The 16,027-nt window shown below is 53.5% G+C and overlaps 7 protein-coding genes across 7 annotated transcripts; 4 read left to right on the top strand and 3 right to left on the bottom strand.

The window, feature by feature from the left end:
- Positions 1-1,897: 1,897 nt before the first annotated feature.
- Positions 1,898-2,937, top strand: A1O3_05722 (uncharacterized protein; the record flags this gene model as incomplete). The annotated part of the gene is made up of 4 exons (XM_007735842.1): positions 1,898-2,117; positions 2,207-2,327; positions 2,580-2,730; positions 2,785-2,937. 4 exons carry the CDS (start codon positions 1,898-1,900, stop codon positions 2,935-2,937), a joined length of 645 nt encoding a protein of 214 aa, XP_007734032.1.
- Positions 2,938-3,144: 207 nt separating this feature from the next.
- On the bottom strand, positions 3,145-3,807 carry A1O3_05721 (uncharacterized protein; the record flags this gene model as incomplete). The annotated part of the gene is made up of 1 exon (XM_007735841.1): positions 3,145-3,807. One exon carries the CDS (start codon positions 3,805-3,807, stop codon positions 3,145-3,147), a length of 663 nt encoding a protein of 220 aa, XP_007734031.1.
- A 547-nt stretch (positions 3,808-4,354) lies between these two features.
- A1O3_05720 (uncharacterized protein) lies at positions 4,355-6,832 on the top strand (the record flags this gene model as incomplete). Its single annotated transcript, XM_007735840.1, has 1 exon — positions 4,355-6,832. One exon carries the CDS (start codon positions 4,355-4,357, stop codon positions 6,830-6,832), a length of 2,478 nt encoding a protein of 825 aa, XP_007734030.1.
- Positions 6,833-8,335: 1,503 nt separating this feature from the next.
- Positions 8,336-9,946, top strand: A1O3_05719 (G2/mitotic-specific cyclin-B; the record flags this gene model as incomplete). The annotated part of the gene is made up of 4 exons (XM_007735839.1): positions 8,336-8,344; positions 8,418-9,614; positions 9,664-9,802; positions 9,855-9,946. 4 exons carry the CDS (start codon positions 8,336-8,338, stop codon positions 9,944-9,946), a joined length of 1,437 nt encoding a protein of 478 aa, XP_007734029.1.
- A 1,638-nt stretch (positions 9,947-11,584) lies between these two features.
- A1O3_05718 (uncharacterized protein) lies at positions 11,585-12,439 on the bottom strand (the record flags this gene model as incomplete). Its single annotated transcript, XM_007735838.1, has 1 exon — positions 11,585-12,439. The coding sequence occupies one exon, from the start codon at positions 12,437-12,439 to the stop codon at positions 11,585-11,587; it is 855 nt and encodes a 284-aa protein (XP_007734028.1).
- Positions 12,440-13,039: 600 nt separating this feature from the next.
- Positions 13,040-14,608, top strand: A1O3_05717 (uncharacterized protein; the record flags this gene model as incomplete). The annotated part of the gene is made up of 1 exon (XM_007735837.1): positions 13,040-14,608. One exon carries the CDS (start codon positions 13,040-13,042, stop codon positions 14,606-14,608), a length of 1,569 nt encoding a protein of 522 aa, XP_007734027.1.
- A 111-nt stretch (positions 14,609-14,719) lies between these two features.
- Positions 14,720-15,479, bottom strand: A1O3_05716 (uncharacterized protein; the record flags this gene model as incomplete). The annotated part of the gene is made up of 2 exons (XM_007735836.1): positions 14,720-15,354; positions 15,413-15,479. 2 exons carry the CDS (start codon positions 15,477-15,479, stop codon positions 14,720-14,722), a joined length of 702 nt encoding a protein of 233 aa, XP_007734026.1.
- Positions 15,480-16,027: the final 548 nt, after the last annotated feature.

Raw genomic sequence — 16,027 nt, 5'->3', positions numbered from 1 at the left:
GGGACGGAAGGATGATGGTGGCTCTGGCGACTACCTCCAGAGCAGGGCTCTGGCAGTCTTTTATATATCATGCAAGGCTACCCACCACAGCTCCAAGCTCCCACCTGCAGCTGTTCAACTTGTTTCCATCTGCCACTTCCCTCCTTCACCACAGCGCAGCCACATGAGGCGGCGTGGCCCAACCCCCTATCAGTGTGGTATGTGGACGAGGCTTGGACCCTGGAGGGGCGGCATGAGCGGCACAGGCAAGGATGCTAGTGCGGGTCAAGGCCGGAAGAGGTGTGCAATGTGCTAAAGTCTAATAAGGCGGAAAGGCGATTTAGACTGATGCTGCATGGATCTTCTCAAGCTCGCCAATGCACTGTTGTCTCGGATGCTCGAGTGTGGGATGGTCATGCTGCTCTACCACAGTCAAGTCCCGCCCATATGGCGAGGCCCGAATACACCCTTTCCCTCCATCCCAGCTCCACTGGTGTCCAGCATGACATGGCTGTCGATGTAGTCATTCTCCTAGAGTTAGATCATCGGAGCCGGACTTCAAGGGTCAAGTGCTCATTCAAGATCATTCATGAAGACGGTCTCCCTCCAAACTACGGAGTACGTTCACTACTCTGGCCTGTCGAGGCTGCGGATCCAGTATCGCGTGTCGACCCATTTCCGGAAATATGCTTCGAATGGGGTTGTCACCACCAGACGGAGTCCGTGTCATACATGCAGAGTAGTCCCTCCATTACCGACGGGATTATAGTTACAACGTCAGGAAGGGTTGGGGGAGGATTGTTTCTCTAGTGTCTGAAGACTGTACAACTTGACAAGATATGATCGGACGGACTTCACTATGAGGTATAATTCGTCCTCTTGCTCGCCAGGGAAGAGGTCCCCCGAGCCTGCCCGCCTTTGCATCCAGACTTATGCAGTACGGCGGGAGCACTGCGCGGGCCGTGGCAGGACTTGGGCGAGATGACTGGATAGAGTTCGCTGCTGGAATGTGGCATGAACTGGACAGGGTCGGATGGTTCGTACCGATGGCTGCAGGCTGCAGGCTCATCAGCGGCGGCCTACTACTAGTTAGTCACAGATTGGTTGCGGACGAGCATCATCCTCGTAACGATGAACCAAGTTCCGACTCGAAGGCCGCACTCGTGGCCTACGACGGGTGGGCGCAGTGTCTGGTTGCAGCCTGGATCCTTGCGGAGTATGCGAGTGATAGATACATGAAGGAGGACGAGCAATCGAGGTGATTGGAGGACCGTTGCGTGTCCGCTGGAGCCAATGACTTAGCGTAACGCTGCCAACTTTGGATCTGCAACTGACTCTGGTCTTGTCTGCAGCCTGCTCCTCACACGCCTGGAACACAATTGTTTGTCCTTTGCTCCATGGTCTGTGATCTGCCACTTTCACTCCTTTGCCCTCCTCTATTCAATCTTGACTATCCTTCCGCCATCTCGGCCGCCTCGGTGAACCCCGCGGCAGACATACCCACAATCCTGCAGGCAGCCGCTACCTACAACTCTCAACGAACTGGCTCATTCTGTCCTCCCCGCCCACATAGACGGTCAATTGCCGCACCTCTCTCTTTGACGGACGCGGACCACTCATGCCCTGTCCTTGGCTCTCCAAATCCGCAAAGTCAGCCTCGCTAGACCGATCAGGTCACAAGCGAAACGCTTGAGGAGAAGAGACCTGCTCGGACTCGGGACATTCGCCACTCTTCTACCTCCCCATCACAGTCAAGCTACAAGGTTCTTTAAGCTTTCTTAGAAGGCTAGAAGTTGTCTACACGACCACAGACCGGGAAAAGTGGGAAGAGTGTTCTGATTCGGGGGGTCACGTCCACCACAATTCGGGTCACTGGAGAACGACAAACAACTAGCAAGGGGTGTAGTGATCAGTCAGAATGACTTCGTCAGCATTTCGAGATTCTTTGAATTCCTTAGGGTGGTCTCGAAGGGATCCGGATGTGCCGGCCAATACCTCCTCGACCCCCATTCTGTCTAGCCTATCCTCGCTCAATCCCTTCGGGCAGCGAGGCTATGTCCAATTACCAACCCATGAGGCCCCAGGGGCGCCCTTACCTGCGCCGACGAGAAGAGAGGAGGAAGAGGGCTGGTTCGCATGTGAGTCGGATAGGCGCATTGCTCTGCATAGCCAACACGTCTACAATGCAAGACAGGACCAAAATATACTGACACCAAGGTCTTGACAGTAAGCCGATGGGATCGCCTGCTTGTCTTTGGGGCATGCAACCTGGCCGCACTGGCGTGTTTTACTCTCTGTTTTGCGCTGTTTCCGGTTCTGATGCTCAAGGCGCGAAAGTTTGCGATTTTGTGAGTGTTTTCTACTTCTCGCCCTCCTACACTCGGGCTACACACCACCAGCTTTCTAGATCCCCAGCCATGTGACCGCGCGTAACCCCGTGATGATGTCAGCTATTCTATCTTGAGACTGATGGCCCATCCTGGGGATGGTCTTTGGCAGACAACCCTTGTTTGTCGTCTCTTTGGCAATCGAGAACTTGGAACCGTGCATGTGGCTTTTCTGGCAAATGGGTGTGTATGGTGCTGACGCGTTCTCGATAGGTGGTCTGCCGGTTCCTTGCTGTTTCTGGCATCATGGGCTGTCCTGATGGGTCCATACCAGTATGCACAACACTTGACCTCTGGCTCTAGATTACCTTTCACGGCAGCCTACTTTGGATCCATCATCATGACCATTTACTTTGCCGTTGGGGTATGTAACAGACACAGCCTCATCACAGGACCCGGCTGACATTTCCGGTCTTAGCTCCATTCCACCGTTCTCACGCTCCTGTCCTCCATTGTGCAACTCGTGGCTTTGGTATGGTATCTAGTCAGCTATTTCCCAATGGGCAGCACAGGGTTGCGTTTTGCGGCGAGAGTTGGAGGAGGTCGGGTCGCCGCATGGATGAACGACTAGCTCTGCAGCGGTGGCCAGTATTTCATCGGCCTGGTTGACCTAAGAGGGACACATCGGAACTAATCATAACCGGTCAGGCTGGTCGCATTCTGTCCCACCGTCCAACAAGTGTTATGATGTAGCTTTGCCCGAATCTGTCTCACGTCTAAGGGTGTGTGGTGATCCATGTCGTCGTGAAGCATAGGTAGTAAGAGCTCATCGCGAGTGTCACTCGACGCGCCTCCGCACTTCCCTTTCGCTGTGCCCAACCCCTCTGAGGGCATCCGTGATCAGATCTCGTAGTTGCCTCTGTCCCTCCTCGGAATGGAAGTTGTCGCCGGCGGCCAACTCTTCAATCCTCCTCCTAAATTCAGGGTCTGGTTCCTGGTTCAGATCGCTTGCCGTTGGATCCGTCGCTGTGTCGATATTCACGGTCATGTTCGGTGGGAGAGGTGGGGGATGTTGGACGCCGTTAGAAGTAGGGCCAGCGCCGTTAGGACCGGAACCCACAATCTGTGCTCGAAGGTATACTGCAACTTCTGGAAACTCCTCTTCAGACTCGAATTTCTCCAGCGCAGTCATGCCATCCTCGTTTCGCACTTCGAGATCTATGTGCAAGTCTTCGACCAGACACTTCGCTATGTCAACGGTTTCCGTGACAAACAAGCATGTCTCGCCGTCTTCATCTTTAAGATTCACATCGACGTGGAACTCGTTGACCAACGATTGCAAGAGGCTAATGTGGTCATAGGAAGCTGCAGCGTGTAGGAGAGAATAGCCATGGGCATCTTGCGCAGAGGCGAGTTCTGGCTTAGAACGAAGGAGAGGCAGCAGGCGTGGGTCTGGATCTGGAGTGACTGCGGCCAGGAGGAATGGATTGAGATCGGACATGGTCGGATGAGGAGGATGTGTAGTAACAATGGTCGTTGACCGTTCTTCAACGCTCTTCAGTTTAATGCCATGAGAGAGGATTTATTTCCTGTCTCGTGGCGCGGAGAAGCACCGAAAGCATCCACCTCGAAAATAATAGATTGGGGTGGTGGGAACGTCATCTTTGAACAAAATTCCTTGGGAGCAAGGCTGACTAGCCAAATAAATCCTCAGTTTCAATTGCCAGAAGCGAACCAGACTGACCAGAGTCCATAGAGTTTCAAGTCGTACTTCCTCGCCCTGACTGTTCTTTTCTGGGTAATCCGTCCTGCGCTCTGTGAGCCAGTGTGACGACTTTGCCACTTACAGTCAGGAGTGTGCCTTCCCTTTCACTGGCTCTTGCAGGGTCATGATTACTGGTATTAATTAAACTCTTCACCAACTTCAGGTCTAATTCGAACTGGTCTCTACACCACCACAACCTCACCCACCACATTCGCCCGTGGATTTTTTTGCTCTTCTTGCTGGCTGCTGGTTTCTTCTTGTTTTCTGAGGACCTGTCGCCATCATGACGCAGGATCCTAGCCAGGTGGCTGAGCTCTGCAAAGCGCTTGAAGCTGCGAAGGGCAAAGGCAGAGGCGGTAAGAAGGGGGGCTACTCGTGCAAGAAAACGACTTTCCCCGTCGAAGGGTCCTCGGGTATCACTGTTGATTCATGGCGTTTCAACGACTGGGACTACAAACGGGACGACCTGCCGACCTATGCACGCGGGCTCTTCACAACCAGACGATCCGATGGAACCCATGAGATTGCCGTCCGGGGCTACGACAAGTTTTTCAATGTCGACGAAGTGCCCAGCACGAAATGGGAGAATATCGAACGAGATACGATGGGCCCATATGAACTCAGCGTCAAAGAAAATGGCTGTATTATCTTCATGTCTGGCCTCGAGGATGGAACGCTTCTTGTTTGCAGCAAACATTCGACCGGTGCTCGTTCTGACATCACCCAAAGTCATGCCCTCGTAGGAGAGAAGTGGGCGAAGCAACACGTGGAAGGCGTGGGAAAGACTACTCGAGATCTAGCGAAAGCGTTACGGGCATTGAACGCAACCGCGGTTGGTGAACTGTGCGATGATGAATTTGAAGAACATGTCCTTGAATACCCCCCGGAACGCGCTGGTCTATACCTCCACGGCATCAACCTCAACTTGCCCGAATTTGCCACACTATCCGGACCAGAAGTACATGAGTTTGCTGACAACTGGGGCTTCAAGAAAGCTCAGTATATTATCATTCGATCTCTCGATGAGGTCAAAACATTTCTTCACAAGTGTGCCGAGACCGGTTCTTGGGAAGGTCGAGACACGGAAGGGTTCGTCGTCAGATGCAAGAAGAGGAGTCGAGACCACAGCCATGTAGACGACTGGTTTTTCAAGTACAAGTTTGAGGAGCCATATTTGATGTACCGACAATGGCGTGAGGCTACCAAAGCCATCATCGCCGGAAACACCCCGAGAATCAAGAAGCACAAGAAAATAACAGAAGAGTACCTTCTCTACGCCCGCCGCCAACTGGCCAAAGACCCGACATTGGGAAAGGCCTACAATCAAAATCATGGAATCATCAAGATGCGCGATGGCTTTCTCGCGGAGAAGGGGCAGAAGGGCTCGGACCTCATTGCGCAAGAGCGGGCACAAGGAAATGGGCCAACTGAGGACGACACGGGCGCAAACGTTGTTCTGGTGCCAATCGCAACAATCGGATGTGGCAAAACCACGGTTGCAACTGCACTGGTGAAGCTCTTCGGCTTTGGACACGTTCAAAACGACAACATCGAGGGACAGAGAGGCCGGCCACAGCGTTTTGCCAATGCCATCACCAATGCCCTGGCAGGACACAAGGTGGTGATCGCTGACCGGAGCAACCACCAGAAGCGAGAACGGCAACAACTCATCAACGATGTCAGCAGGGTGGTTCCAGACGCTCGATTTGTGGCCTTGCATTATGTGCACGAACCGAAAGCGCAGATGCTAGATGAGATCCGTCGAGTCACCCGTCAGCGAGTGCTTGACCGCGGAGACAATCATCAGACCATCCGGGCAAGCAGCAAGAGCTCGAGTGAGATCACCGAAATCATGGATGGGTTTTTGTATCGATTCCAAGGATGCGATACCAATGGCCCGCCGGACTCTGAGTTTGACGAGGTGATCAACCTGGATGTTTGTGCATCATCACTGCAAAACCTGGAGACGATTGTTACCCGTTTGTACAACGCCTACCCGGGACTGCTGCCAGACGAGATGCCCGGAGAGCAGGACATGCAAGCGGCGATTGACTATGCTCTGAACGCCGAGGTCAAAACCAAGCACGATTTGTCGTTCGGCAAACCAGCCCAGGCGGGGAAGAAGCAGAATCAGACGAAGCTGCCACTGAGCCAGGCTGCAGAAAAAGTGCTGACACCAGAACAGTTGATCAGCAAACTGGAATACTTCAGCGTGCCAGTATCTGTGACTAACATCAATTCCATTCTCTCGTCCCTGTTCAAGCAGGCCAGCCCAGAAGAAAGCCGTATGTACCTGACGTTGAAACAGGCACAGCGCATTCAAAGTGAATTTCATGTGACCCTAATTCATCGAGCGTCGGCACAACAACATCCTGACCTGTGGCAGCTGTACATTGAGGAATACCGGAAGGCCATTGCCATAGTTGACCTCAAGGACAAGAACAAGCTGGTGCCCAGCCTGGGGTCGGCACGAATCAAGTTGGAGAGGCTGGTCTGGGATGACCGTATCATGGCGTTTGTGATACGAATCTACCCGGCCGCAGGCGGACCTCTCTGGCCCAGTGCCAACCCAGTCACGCATATCACGGTGGGGACTGCGCGACAAGACGTCAAACCAGTAGAGAGCAATAACCTTCTGGCTCGGTGGGAGGCCGGTGACCAAAGTGGAGGTATCATTTATGACAAGGAGGTGCCAGGAGGAATTATTCTCGAGGGCAGCGTCAAGCCGGTCTTCCAACGCCACTTTTTGGACGGGCGGTAGGAAGAGTAGGGGAAACAAGAACAGGTCGACATCAATCCTCACACTGGAACCAGCGGAAAGGCATGATATTCACGTTGTATGGCGGGATATGGAGTGAAGGTCAGAAGGTGAAGCATTTGTGATTGGCCGGTTGCTGGTGACGGTTGCTATGGCAGCAGAAGTGGAGAGAAGGTGCCAACGGGGCCAAACAACGCCAGGCGCGCCAACGTGCAACGGTGGTAATTCCGGGTACCTGGTATGGTTCTGTGGAACTGGAACGGTACTGCTACGCGTCTGGCCGGGACGAACATGTCTTACAGCTCGCAGTGTGTGGAAATCCCTAAACACCTACGGCCAGGGATGCGGTCAGGCGCACAACAATGAAACATGTTACCTGTAATTACATGAGTAACTTCTCAGTAACACTGGCAACCGAAGACTTCGGCTCCCTTGCAGTGTAAGGTATCCGTATCCGTACCTAAGGCACCTCTTAGAGACCTTCCTGTGTCCACATAGGTCTCTACCCGACTTTCTAGGTACGTACAGATGTACCTAGGTATCCGTGATCCTTTGTCCCAGACCTTGTCCGTTTCTTATCACGGTGCATTGGGTTCAAGAGCTGTTGCATCAGTTTACCGGTGCATCATCAACGGCCACGGACTACCACAGTGATACAGCTGCCACATATCAACCATTCTACCAGGTACCGAGAGAGGACGAAGTGGGCGAGGGCGACGATACACATACCTAATAGATACCTGGTACCGTACCACGGCGGGGCCCTGTGTTTCCAGAGCTGCCAGTGCGCGCGCCTCGCCTCGACTCGAAGCCGGCCGTGAAATCTGGTTGCCAAGGAAAAACAACAGAAGCTCCACCGGCACCGTGACTGGCGCCCGGAGCCAGTCTGAGGCTGCACTTCAGTGCTGCACTGCGCTGCACTACAACACGGCTCCTCTTCTTCTCCAGCAACAAGCAACACCACCACCACCACCACTGCTGCTACTTGCTTGCTCACCAACACTGCTGTCCCTGGCTTGCAAGCTGAGCTTCGATCTCTCAGCTTCTCCTCCTCTTCCAGACGCCCTCTCTCGCCCGTCTGACCTTTGGAGCCCGCCCGTGTCGTCGCTTGCAATCTGGGTGCCCGCCATCACGTCCTCCGCGTTTTTACGTGCCGGCCCAAAAATCACTGGTACCAACAACGCGCCCCAGCAACCTCGTATTTGTTACCTTCGCAACCAGCACAGCTTCTCCCATCCCATCAACAAGTCAGTGACCGGCACCATTTCTGGAAACACTGCCTATCCTCGTAGCACCCTCGCATTCTCAGGGAACATCTCGTCCAGACACGTCCAGAGAGCTCGTGCGTCATTCCCCAATCATGTTCGAATTCCTCACTCAAATCATACTAACCTGGCCTGGGATACAGCTCTCTGACTTGTTCTCTAGCACCGTCAACTTCGTCTTCCTCCTACCTGACCACAGTATCCTACGGTTGAACCGCCACAACGGCGTCGACTTTCCAAGATGCCTGTCGTAAGTGGTCCTCCTCGTCGCAGTCTATATGTCTTTCACGCGTCTTTCTCACACCGTACTAACTGTCTCACAGTCACGCACTCGGCAGCGAGTAGTTAACAATGAAAATGACGAGAACAACGCCATTCAGTCTACTCGCCTGACTCGTGCCAAAGCCGCCGTTCTTTCCAATGCCCAAGATGCCTCACTGGCGAAGAAACCGCTCCAAACCAAGAAGTCTACCGCAGGTACATTGAATGGAACTCAGAGAAGACGTGCCTTGGGAGATGTCACCAATGCGGCGAAAGGTGTTGAGGTCGTGCCAGAGGGCAAGAAGGCGGTGGGCGGCAGAGTTGGACTTCAATCCAAAGTCGCACAACCTACCGCTGGTGGTGTCCAGAAGCTGTCACGGACGAACTCGTCCAGAGCTGCGTTGGGAGTCAAGGATAACAACACGAAGCCTAAAGTCGGCTCGGACGTCAAGAAGCCTGGCAGTGGTTCTGGGGTGCTGGGGAATGCTCAGAAGAGACGAACCCAGATCTCGACGTCCACCGTCTCCTCGTCCAAAGATGCCACGCCAGATATCGACGAGCCTCCTCGAAAGAAGCCCTGTTCGGAGGAAGCAGTGGAAGAAGCTCAGACTGAAGAGTCGTACGATATCGTTGCCGACCTCGACGCGGAGGACATTGACGATCCGTCTATGTGTGCCGAATATGTTCGTGAAATCTTCGAATACTACTTCGCCTTGGAAGAAGTGACCCAACCCAACCCACAATACATGGACCACCAAGACGACCTTGAATGGAAGATGCGAGGCATCCTCGTCGACTGGTTGATCGAGGTACACACACGCTTCAGACTGCTGCCAGAGACGCTGTTCCTCGCCGTCAACATTGTCGATAGGTTTTTGTCCCAGAAGGTTGTTCCCTTGGACAAGCTACAGCTCGTCGGCATCACGGCCATGTTCATTGCATCCAAATACGAAGAGGTCCTCTCGCCCCATGTGGGTAACTTTGTCCACGTCGCCGACGATGGCTTCACGGTGGAAGAAGTCCTCAGCGCCGAACGTTACACCTTGTCTACCCTGAAGTATGATTTGAGTTATCCCAACCCGATGAACTTCTTGAGGCGCATCTCCAAGGCCGACAGCTACGACATCCAGACACGAACGCTTGGAAAGTATTTGATGGAGATCAGTCTTGTGGACCATCGCTTCTTGGAATACAAGCAGAGCCACATTGCCGCCGCTGCCATGTACCTTGCTCGCATGATCCTTGAACGTGGTGGATGGGTACGTTTGAAACCTCTGGTTGAAGTCATAGACCCGCTGACCGTGATAGGATGCCACTCTTACCAAATTCGCCGGCTACACAGAAGAGGAGATTCTGCCTGTCTTTGACCTCATGGTGAACTATCTGGAAGCACCTGTCGCCCATGAGGCCCTTTTTAAGAAATACGCAAGCAAAAAGTTTCTCAAAGGTAGGCACCGACCACTTCGGTTCTGCGAAGCCTGAAGCTAACCAAGTCACAGCCTCAATCATGTCGAGAAAATGGGCCAAGGATTATGGTGCCAGCCGTCGAAACGGTGGCGCTTCACTGTCGGACTTGAAGGTTGTACAATAGCCGGGATCCTGCAACGTTCTCGTGCGCTGCAGCGGATCCCACGAGAGTAGGACTGCAGTGCCCCGAAGTTCCTTCTGGAAAGCTTGTCAGTCTGGTTTTCCACGGGTCGTCTTCCAGATACTCCACGATACATGCCTCGACCATTACCTTCACGACCGAAAATGATAACCCCCACACATTAGCATCAGCATCATTACAACACATCGATACCTCGTCAGCCTCTACCCAATCCACATCCCGTAATCACGACGAGCTTGGCCTTTGTCACTGGCGCTTTTGCGTTTCAGGGATCTAGGCGACTCGGGAGTACACAGCACGGCCATCGGTTCTCCTTCTCCTTGTTTGGGAACATGAATTTCTGTTATTGTCAACTACTGCACAGGCGTTTCAAAAGTGGTGGAAGCATTGTCTACGGGCAGCAAGTGGAAACCAATAAGACACGGCGAACATGGCGTCATATGGATCCGGGAACTGGGAAAGTTGACATTTGTCCATCTTTTTTTGCGTGATTGAAACTGCTTGACTTGAATTGCACGCGGGTCGCGAATGGGCCCGGAGGGACAGGGGGATAACCACGTGCTTAGGACCGGCCAGGCAAATGAGCTCTTTGGATTGCGAGCGATGGGTGTCAGTGCCATATCTATCCATGGGTATCCGGCGACGACATTGCCTGCAATGATTCATCCTTTGACTGTACCTGAGTTAGGTCCTCCGGGCGTCTATTCCTACGATCGATGTTTGATTAGCCGTCTCTGACTGAGTCCTGGAATACCACTTTGCAGCGAATGACGGGCATGGCGCAGTAAAGGAGGTTGTTAGAGTTAGCTGTTCCCCATGCCGGAGCGGACCATCGAGTCCAAGGCATACATAGATAGCCAATCTGTCGATCGAAACCTGTTCTATCAAGTACTGTCTATGCATACCGCCTTGATGATGCCCTCGCCTGTGCAGTCAATAACTGAGTCCCTCCCCTCCCGGTCGTACACCGAGTCGTGTCATGCATGCCATAGCGTGCCGTACTGCATTGTGCCGTCTAAATCATCATCTTCTTCATCATTCTCTTTCTATAACAGGGGTTGATATATAGTAAGCGTAGCGTAGTGTAGTGTAGCATAGTGTACTGCTGAGCTCCGTAGTTCGTTGGTGCGTCGTATATATTGTATGATAGATAGTATAGTGATGCCTTCTAACCTAAAAGTAGCACACGCCATGCCATGTCAGTCAACATGGTATGGTGGTGTAGCTGAATGTAGATTCTTCGTCTCGTCTGCGATGGGGCTCCTTTTGCGATTTCGATTTCGATTTCAACAGAAAGCCAGGGACAGGAGAGGACAATAGATGTGGTCGTTCCTCGTGTCGTCGGAAGACGGTGCGAACGCTTTGAGAGGATCAAAGGAGAGAAATGATGGTTTCATCCTTCTGTCCTGGTTCGGAGATGTTGAAATGTTGAAATCTAGACGTCCACCCTTCTCCTCCCACAGGTCGGCCGTAGAGAGAAACGAGCGAGATGCAGATGGTAACGTCATTGTGTCTCATGCGGTCGACCAGGGAAAGAGTACGAGAGTCATTTTGTCTCAAGCGGTCACCAGGGAAAGAGTACGACTTGAAGGCGTCGAGAGCAAGTCGGAGGGACGGACGTCAAACTTTCCACGCGCCTCTCTTGTCACCTCGATGTCCAGCTCTCCCAGTCGTAAGATCCGCCGTCTGACCAAACCCGAACGTCGTCTCCCATTCCTGCCTCACACACTGCCGCATCCTCTCCACCAGCACTGCGGCGTCCTCGTAATCCAGGTCCTCACGCGGCCCGCGGCCATAGAGAATGGCGGTGCGTTTGGGGCCCTTGGGTTGAGGGTTTGGAGGATACCTCCTCGGCCCTTGTTGGGCCGACACTGAGGCCGACGGCGACGCCGACGCCGACGGGTCAGGTGGGACATAGTTCAGCGGCGGCCGGGGCACGACATGGAAATGAACATGCGGCACCACCTGGGCCGCTCCAGGCCCGTTGTTCTGCACAATGTTGTAGTCGGCCTGGTTGTGAGGGATGTCGGGCATGACGGTTCGGACGACGGAGCGTGCAAGCAGCGGCAGCACGCGGCCGATCTCGCCCATCTCGTCGGGACTCAGGTCGCCCACTTTGACGCGATGTTTCCGCGGCGCAACAAGGACGTGGCCGCGAGTCAAGGGCATGATGTCCAGAAATGCAATAACGTGCTCGGAAGAGAAGAGCACAAACGATGGCGGGTCGAGTTTGCCGGGCGCCAGAGCCAGAGCTGGAGCCGCATCTGGTTCGGCTGGTTCGGCTGGTTCAGCTGGCTCAGCAGGTTCGGCTCCTGCACGCGGCGAGGCCTCCAGTGGCGAGATGGGATGGTAGGTCCCTGCTATCATGCAAAAGGGGCAGTCGGGCGAGTAGTCATGGCTGCGAGGGTCAGATCCTGTCGCCGAAGAATGAGACGTTTCCGGCACGAGAGAGGGAATGGACCTGTCGCTCGCCATGGTGGTTTCCCAGCGAGCGTACTGAGACGGGGAGTACTTCGTGGTATGTGGTATGGATAGTAAACAGTCATCGTGGCCTGGGGTTAGAATCGAGGATGCCGCCAAGCCGGTGTGGTGTATCTTTGTATCTTTGATTACATGTACGGATACGGGTACGAATTACTATGTTCCTTACTACCTAGGTACCTACCTACCTTGGGTAGGTATACAGGTTCAACGAATACCTAGGGCAATTGTGTAATAATATATGGGATCATTCGCGGTACGGGGTACAGCCTCGCGTACATATGTACACTGCTGGTACGAACTGGGTGCCCTGAGACAATCCGTTGTCGTCGCATGAAACTGCGAGTTGACTACTCTACTAGGCAGGTCTGCTTCTGCATACGGTTAGCGGCGCCAAGAGACAGATTTTATATTCAGCCTCAGGCTCAGGCTGGCATGCATAAGATGTTCTCTACTCTAATGACTGGTGCGATTCATACCTAGTATTATCTGTGCCATATGACCCGGCCTACATACTTGTAGTACCTACTTACTACTGATCAATGGCCACTGCAACGCCTGTTGCCCTGCAATCTACCTGAGTCTTTGCGGCAGATGGACTACCTGATCCGTTTCGCACAGGCGCACGAACCCTTCCGCCGGCCGGAGATCGAGGCGCTTGCAGACCTCGCCCGGCTGCCGTGTGAGATTGTCTCTTACGCCGAGAACTCCCCATTTTGTGTCGTGCGTTTTCCGAGTCTCAGTCTTACCCAGGGCACGGCCAATGCACGTGCGGATGCAGACGCAAAAGCAGACGCAGGGATTGGCGACGACACAATCGACCGGGCGGTCCGCGATTTCGAGAGCCGCGCCATCCTCTCCAAATGCATCTACGAGATCTGGGGCCAAGGGGCCGACTACGAGGAACTGCATGGCGATGTCACTCGCCGAACTCGCCATCTCTGGGATTCGTATAAGTACCGTTCTTTCAAGTTTGCCATCGACTGCTACGGGAACTCACACGACTCTGAAGAGCAGCGACGGATCATCAACGACTTCAGCTATCTGGGGTTCAAGGGCAAGATCATCATGAAGAATCCCGAGTGCGAGTTTGCCGTGCTGGAAGAGTGGCTGCCTCTGGATACCCTGGCCCGTATGTCTAATGGGTCGAGTGAGGCTCCCATCAATCATGTGGCAGGCCCACGCTTGAATAGAGTCTTTCTGGCGCGAAAGATCGGCGAATCCCGCCGGTGGTTGAACGACAAACATGACCTCAAGAAACGGCCGTACATTTCCACCACATCCATGGATGCAGAACTCGCCCTCTTGACTGCCAACATGGCGTTGGCCAGTCCCGGCAAGATCTTCCTCGATCCTTTTGTCGGCACCGGTGGGTTCATGGTAGCAGCGGCGGAACTGGGGGCTGTCGTGCTAGGGTCAGATATCGACGGCCGGAGTTTCCGTGGAAAGGGCGCCGGATTGGACAAGGGAGTGGGCGCCAATTTCAAGAAATATGGTCTTGAACGTCTCTTTGGAGATTGCATCTGTTCAGATTTGACCAACACGCCATTCCGCAAATCCGCAAGAGGGCAGCATCACAGTCCGTCGAACCTCAGGTGGGTGGATGGAATTGTTTGCGATCCTCCCTATGGCGTGAGGGAGGGGCTGAAGGTTCTCGGAACAAGGACGAGAACATCGGTACTACTCAAATCCAACGCTCGGGGTGAAGGACTTGCTTCAGAAACGGGGACACCCCAGGAGATTCTGGTTGACGGCATTCCGGCGCATAAGTTGCCCGGTTACGTGGCCCCCAAGAAGCCGTATTCCTTCTCGCGACTACTGGGCGACATTCTCGACTTCGCAGCGCAGACATTGGTCGATGGTGGTCGGCTTGCGTTCTGGATGCCCAGTGCCAATGAGAATGAGCTCGGCGAGGAAGAGGTGACCCTGATACCCACACATCCGCATCTGCTGTTGAAGCACCAATGTGTGCAAAGGTTCAGCAAGTGGAGTCGGCGGTTACTCGTCTACGAGAGACTTCCGGGACACTTGGATTCTGAGCTTGGGACTGGCGAGCTCGGCCGCGGTGAAGACGACGTCGAAACGACAGCCCAGACGGCCGATGAGCTGAACCCGTTCCGCAGGAGATATTTTCAGCCCGTCGTGGATAGAAACGCCAGCTAATAAAGGCGTTCATACACACACCATCGACCTGGCAGTGTCAACGGGTGTGGGCTTGAAGCCGTTCGCGTGCCCCTTAGCAGGAGTCGGCTGGCGTTCTCCTCACCCACCTGCTTAGGCGTCAACCTTGAGTTTTTCCACTCCGACCACAGCATCGTCCCCGTCGAAGTCTTCTTCATCAACCTTCCCGACCAAACCTCGTTCCCATAGCTGCCTGCCGGTTAGTTTCTTCTCTTCCACCTTGATGCCCTTCTTCTTTTTCTCATCCGCCTCTTCTTCCTCCCTCTGCTTTCGTTCCTTCTCCTCCATCTCTTTGCGAAACTTCTCCCGCCATTCCAGAAAACGTTCCCTCGTAACCTGGGTTCCATGGAATTTTCTGTTCTCCTCCTCCTCTTTCTTCCGTAGCTCAATTTCCTTGACTTCTTCTACTTGTCGTATTCTGTCTGATATCAATACCTCGGCGGCGTCCTTCAATGTGGTCACCAATGTAAAAATCATAGCCATGCCGAGAGAATCTTCTATGGTAGGTTGTAGAGCATCTAACAACTGAGCCTTGTCCACTGAGACATCGAATTGGGGATGCTTGGGTGCATTTGGAGGGGATGTGAGGTCCAGATGGGGAGCCACATCTGGATAGGCTTCTGGATAGGTAACATTGAGGAGGATGGTGGGAGGTTCGCTCGCCTCGCCGTGCCCGTCGTCGGGGACGTCGAGGGTGATTGATATCCGGAAAGAGGTGTCTGAGATGTCTGCCGGATTGGAATGTCAACTTCTGGACAGCCGGTCAATGCAGCGGCGCATGCAAACCTGTAATTTCATCCGGGAAAATGGAGTCTAGAACTTCTCGTTCTTCTTTTTGGTCCTCCAGCCCCATCTCTGCAAGTCTGGATCTGAAGTAGCCGGCTAAAAGTACACAAGGACACAAGGGCACAAGACTAGGACTGCAACATGCTCTTCACTATGCACGGACACTTGGGTTTTAGTGGTTGTGGTCTGGTACTGCAGCAGGCTGTTCAGTTCAGTTCAATATTAAATATAAGCCGACTTCCCGAAACGGAATAGTCTGATATCTCATTCAGACAGCGCAGTCATACCAGGTAGTGATTGCTCTTCTTTTCTTCCTACAAACCACCTCACTTGTCCTTGAAAACCATACCGAGTACCGTGACTCGACCTGGCAGCTGGTGTCTTCCAGGTCTATGAGATGTTGAGAAGGCAGGATTACACCCTCGGTCGCAGAGAAGTCGGCTTCCGTCCAGCAGCTCTACTGTCTACTGGGTACACGGCGAACGTCCGATAGAAGACGTTGATGTTCTGTTGTGGCGCTTTCATCACACCCCTCACTGAGCACTTTGTCTCCTGGTGAAGAGATCCTGATGTATTCGTGTCTCTTTCGCAGAGCTGAGTGGGCGAGTGTACGGA

Source organism: Capronia epimyces (genome assembly GCF_000585565.1).
Source record: "Capronia epimyces CBS 606.96 chromosome Unknown aczIQ-supercont1.4, whole genome shotgun sequence".
Lineage (NCBI taxonomy): Eukaryota > Fungi > Ascomycota > Eurotiomycetes > Chaetothyriales > Herpotrichiellaceae > Capronia > Capronia epimyces.
Note: the sequence above shows the minus strand (reverse complement) of the source record. Positions and strands in the feature narration are given on the sequence as shown.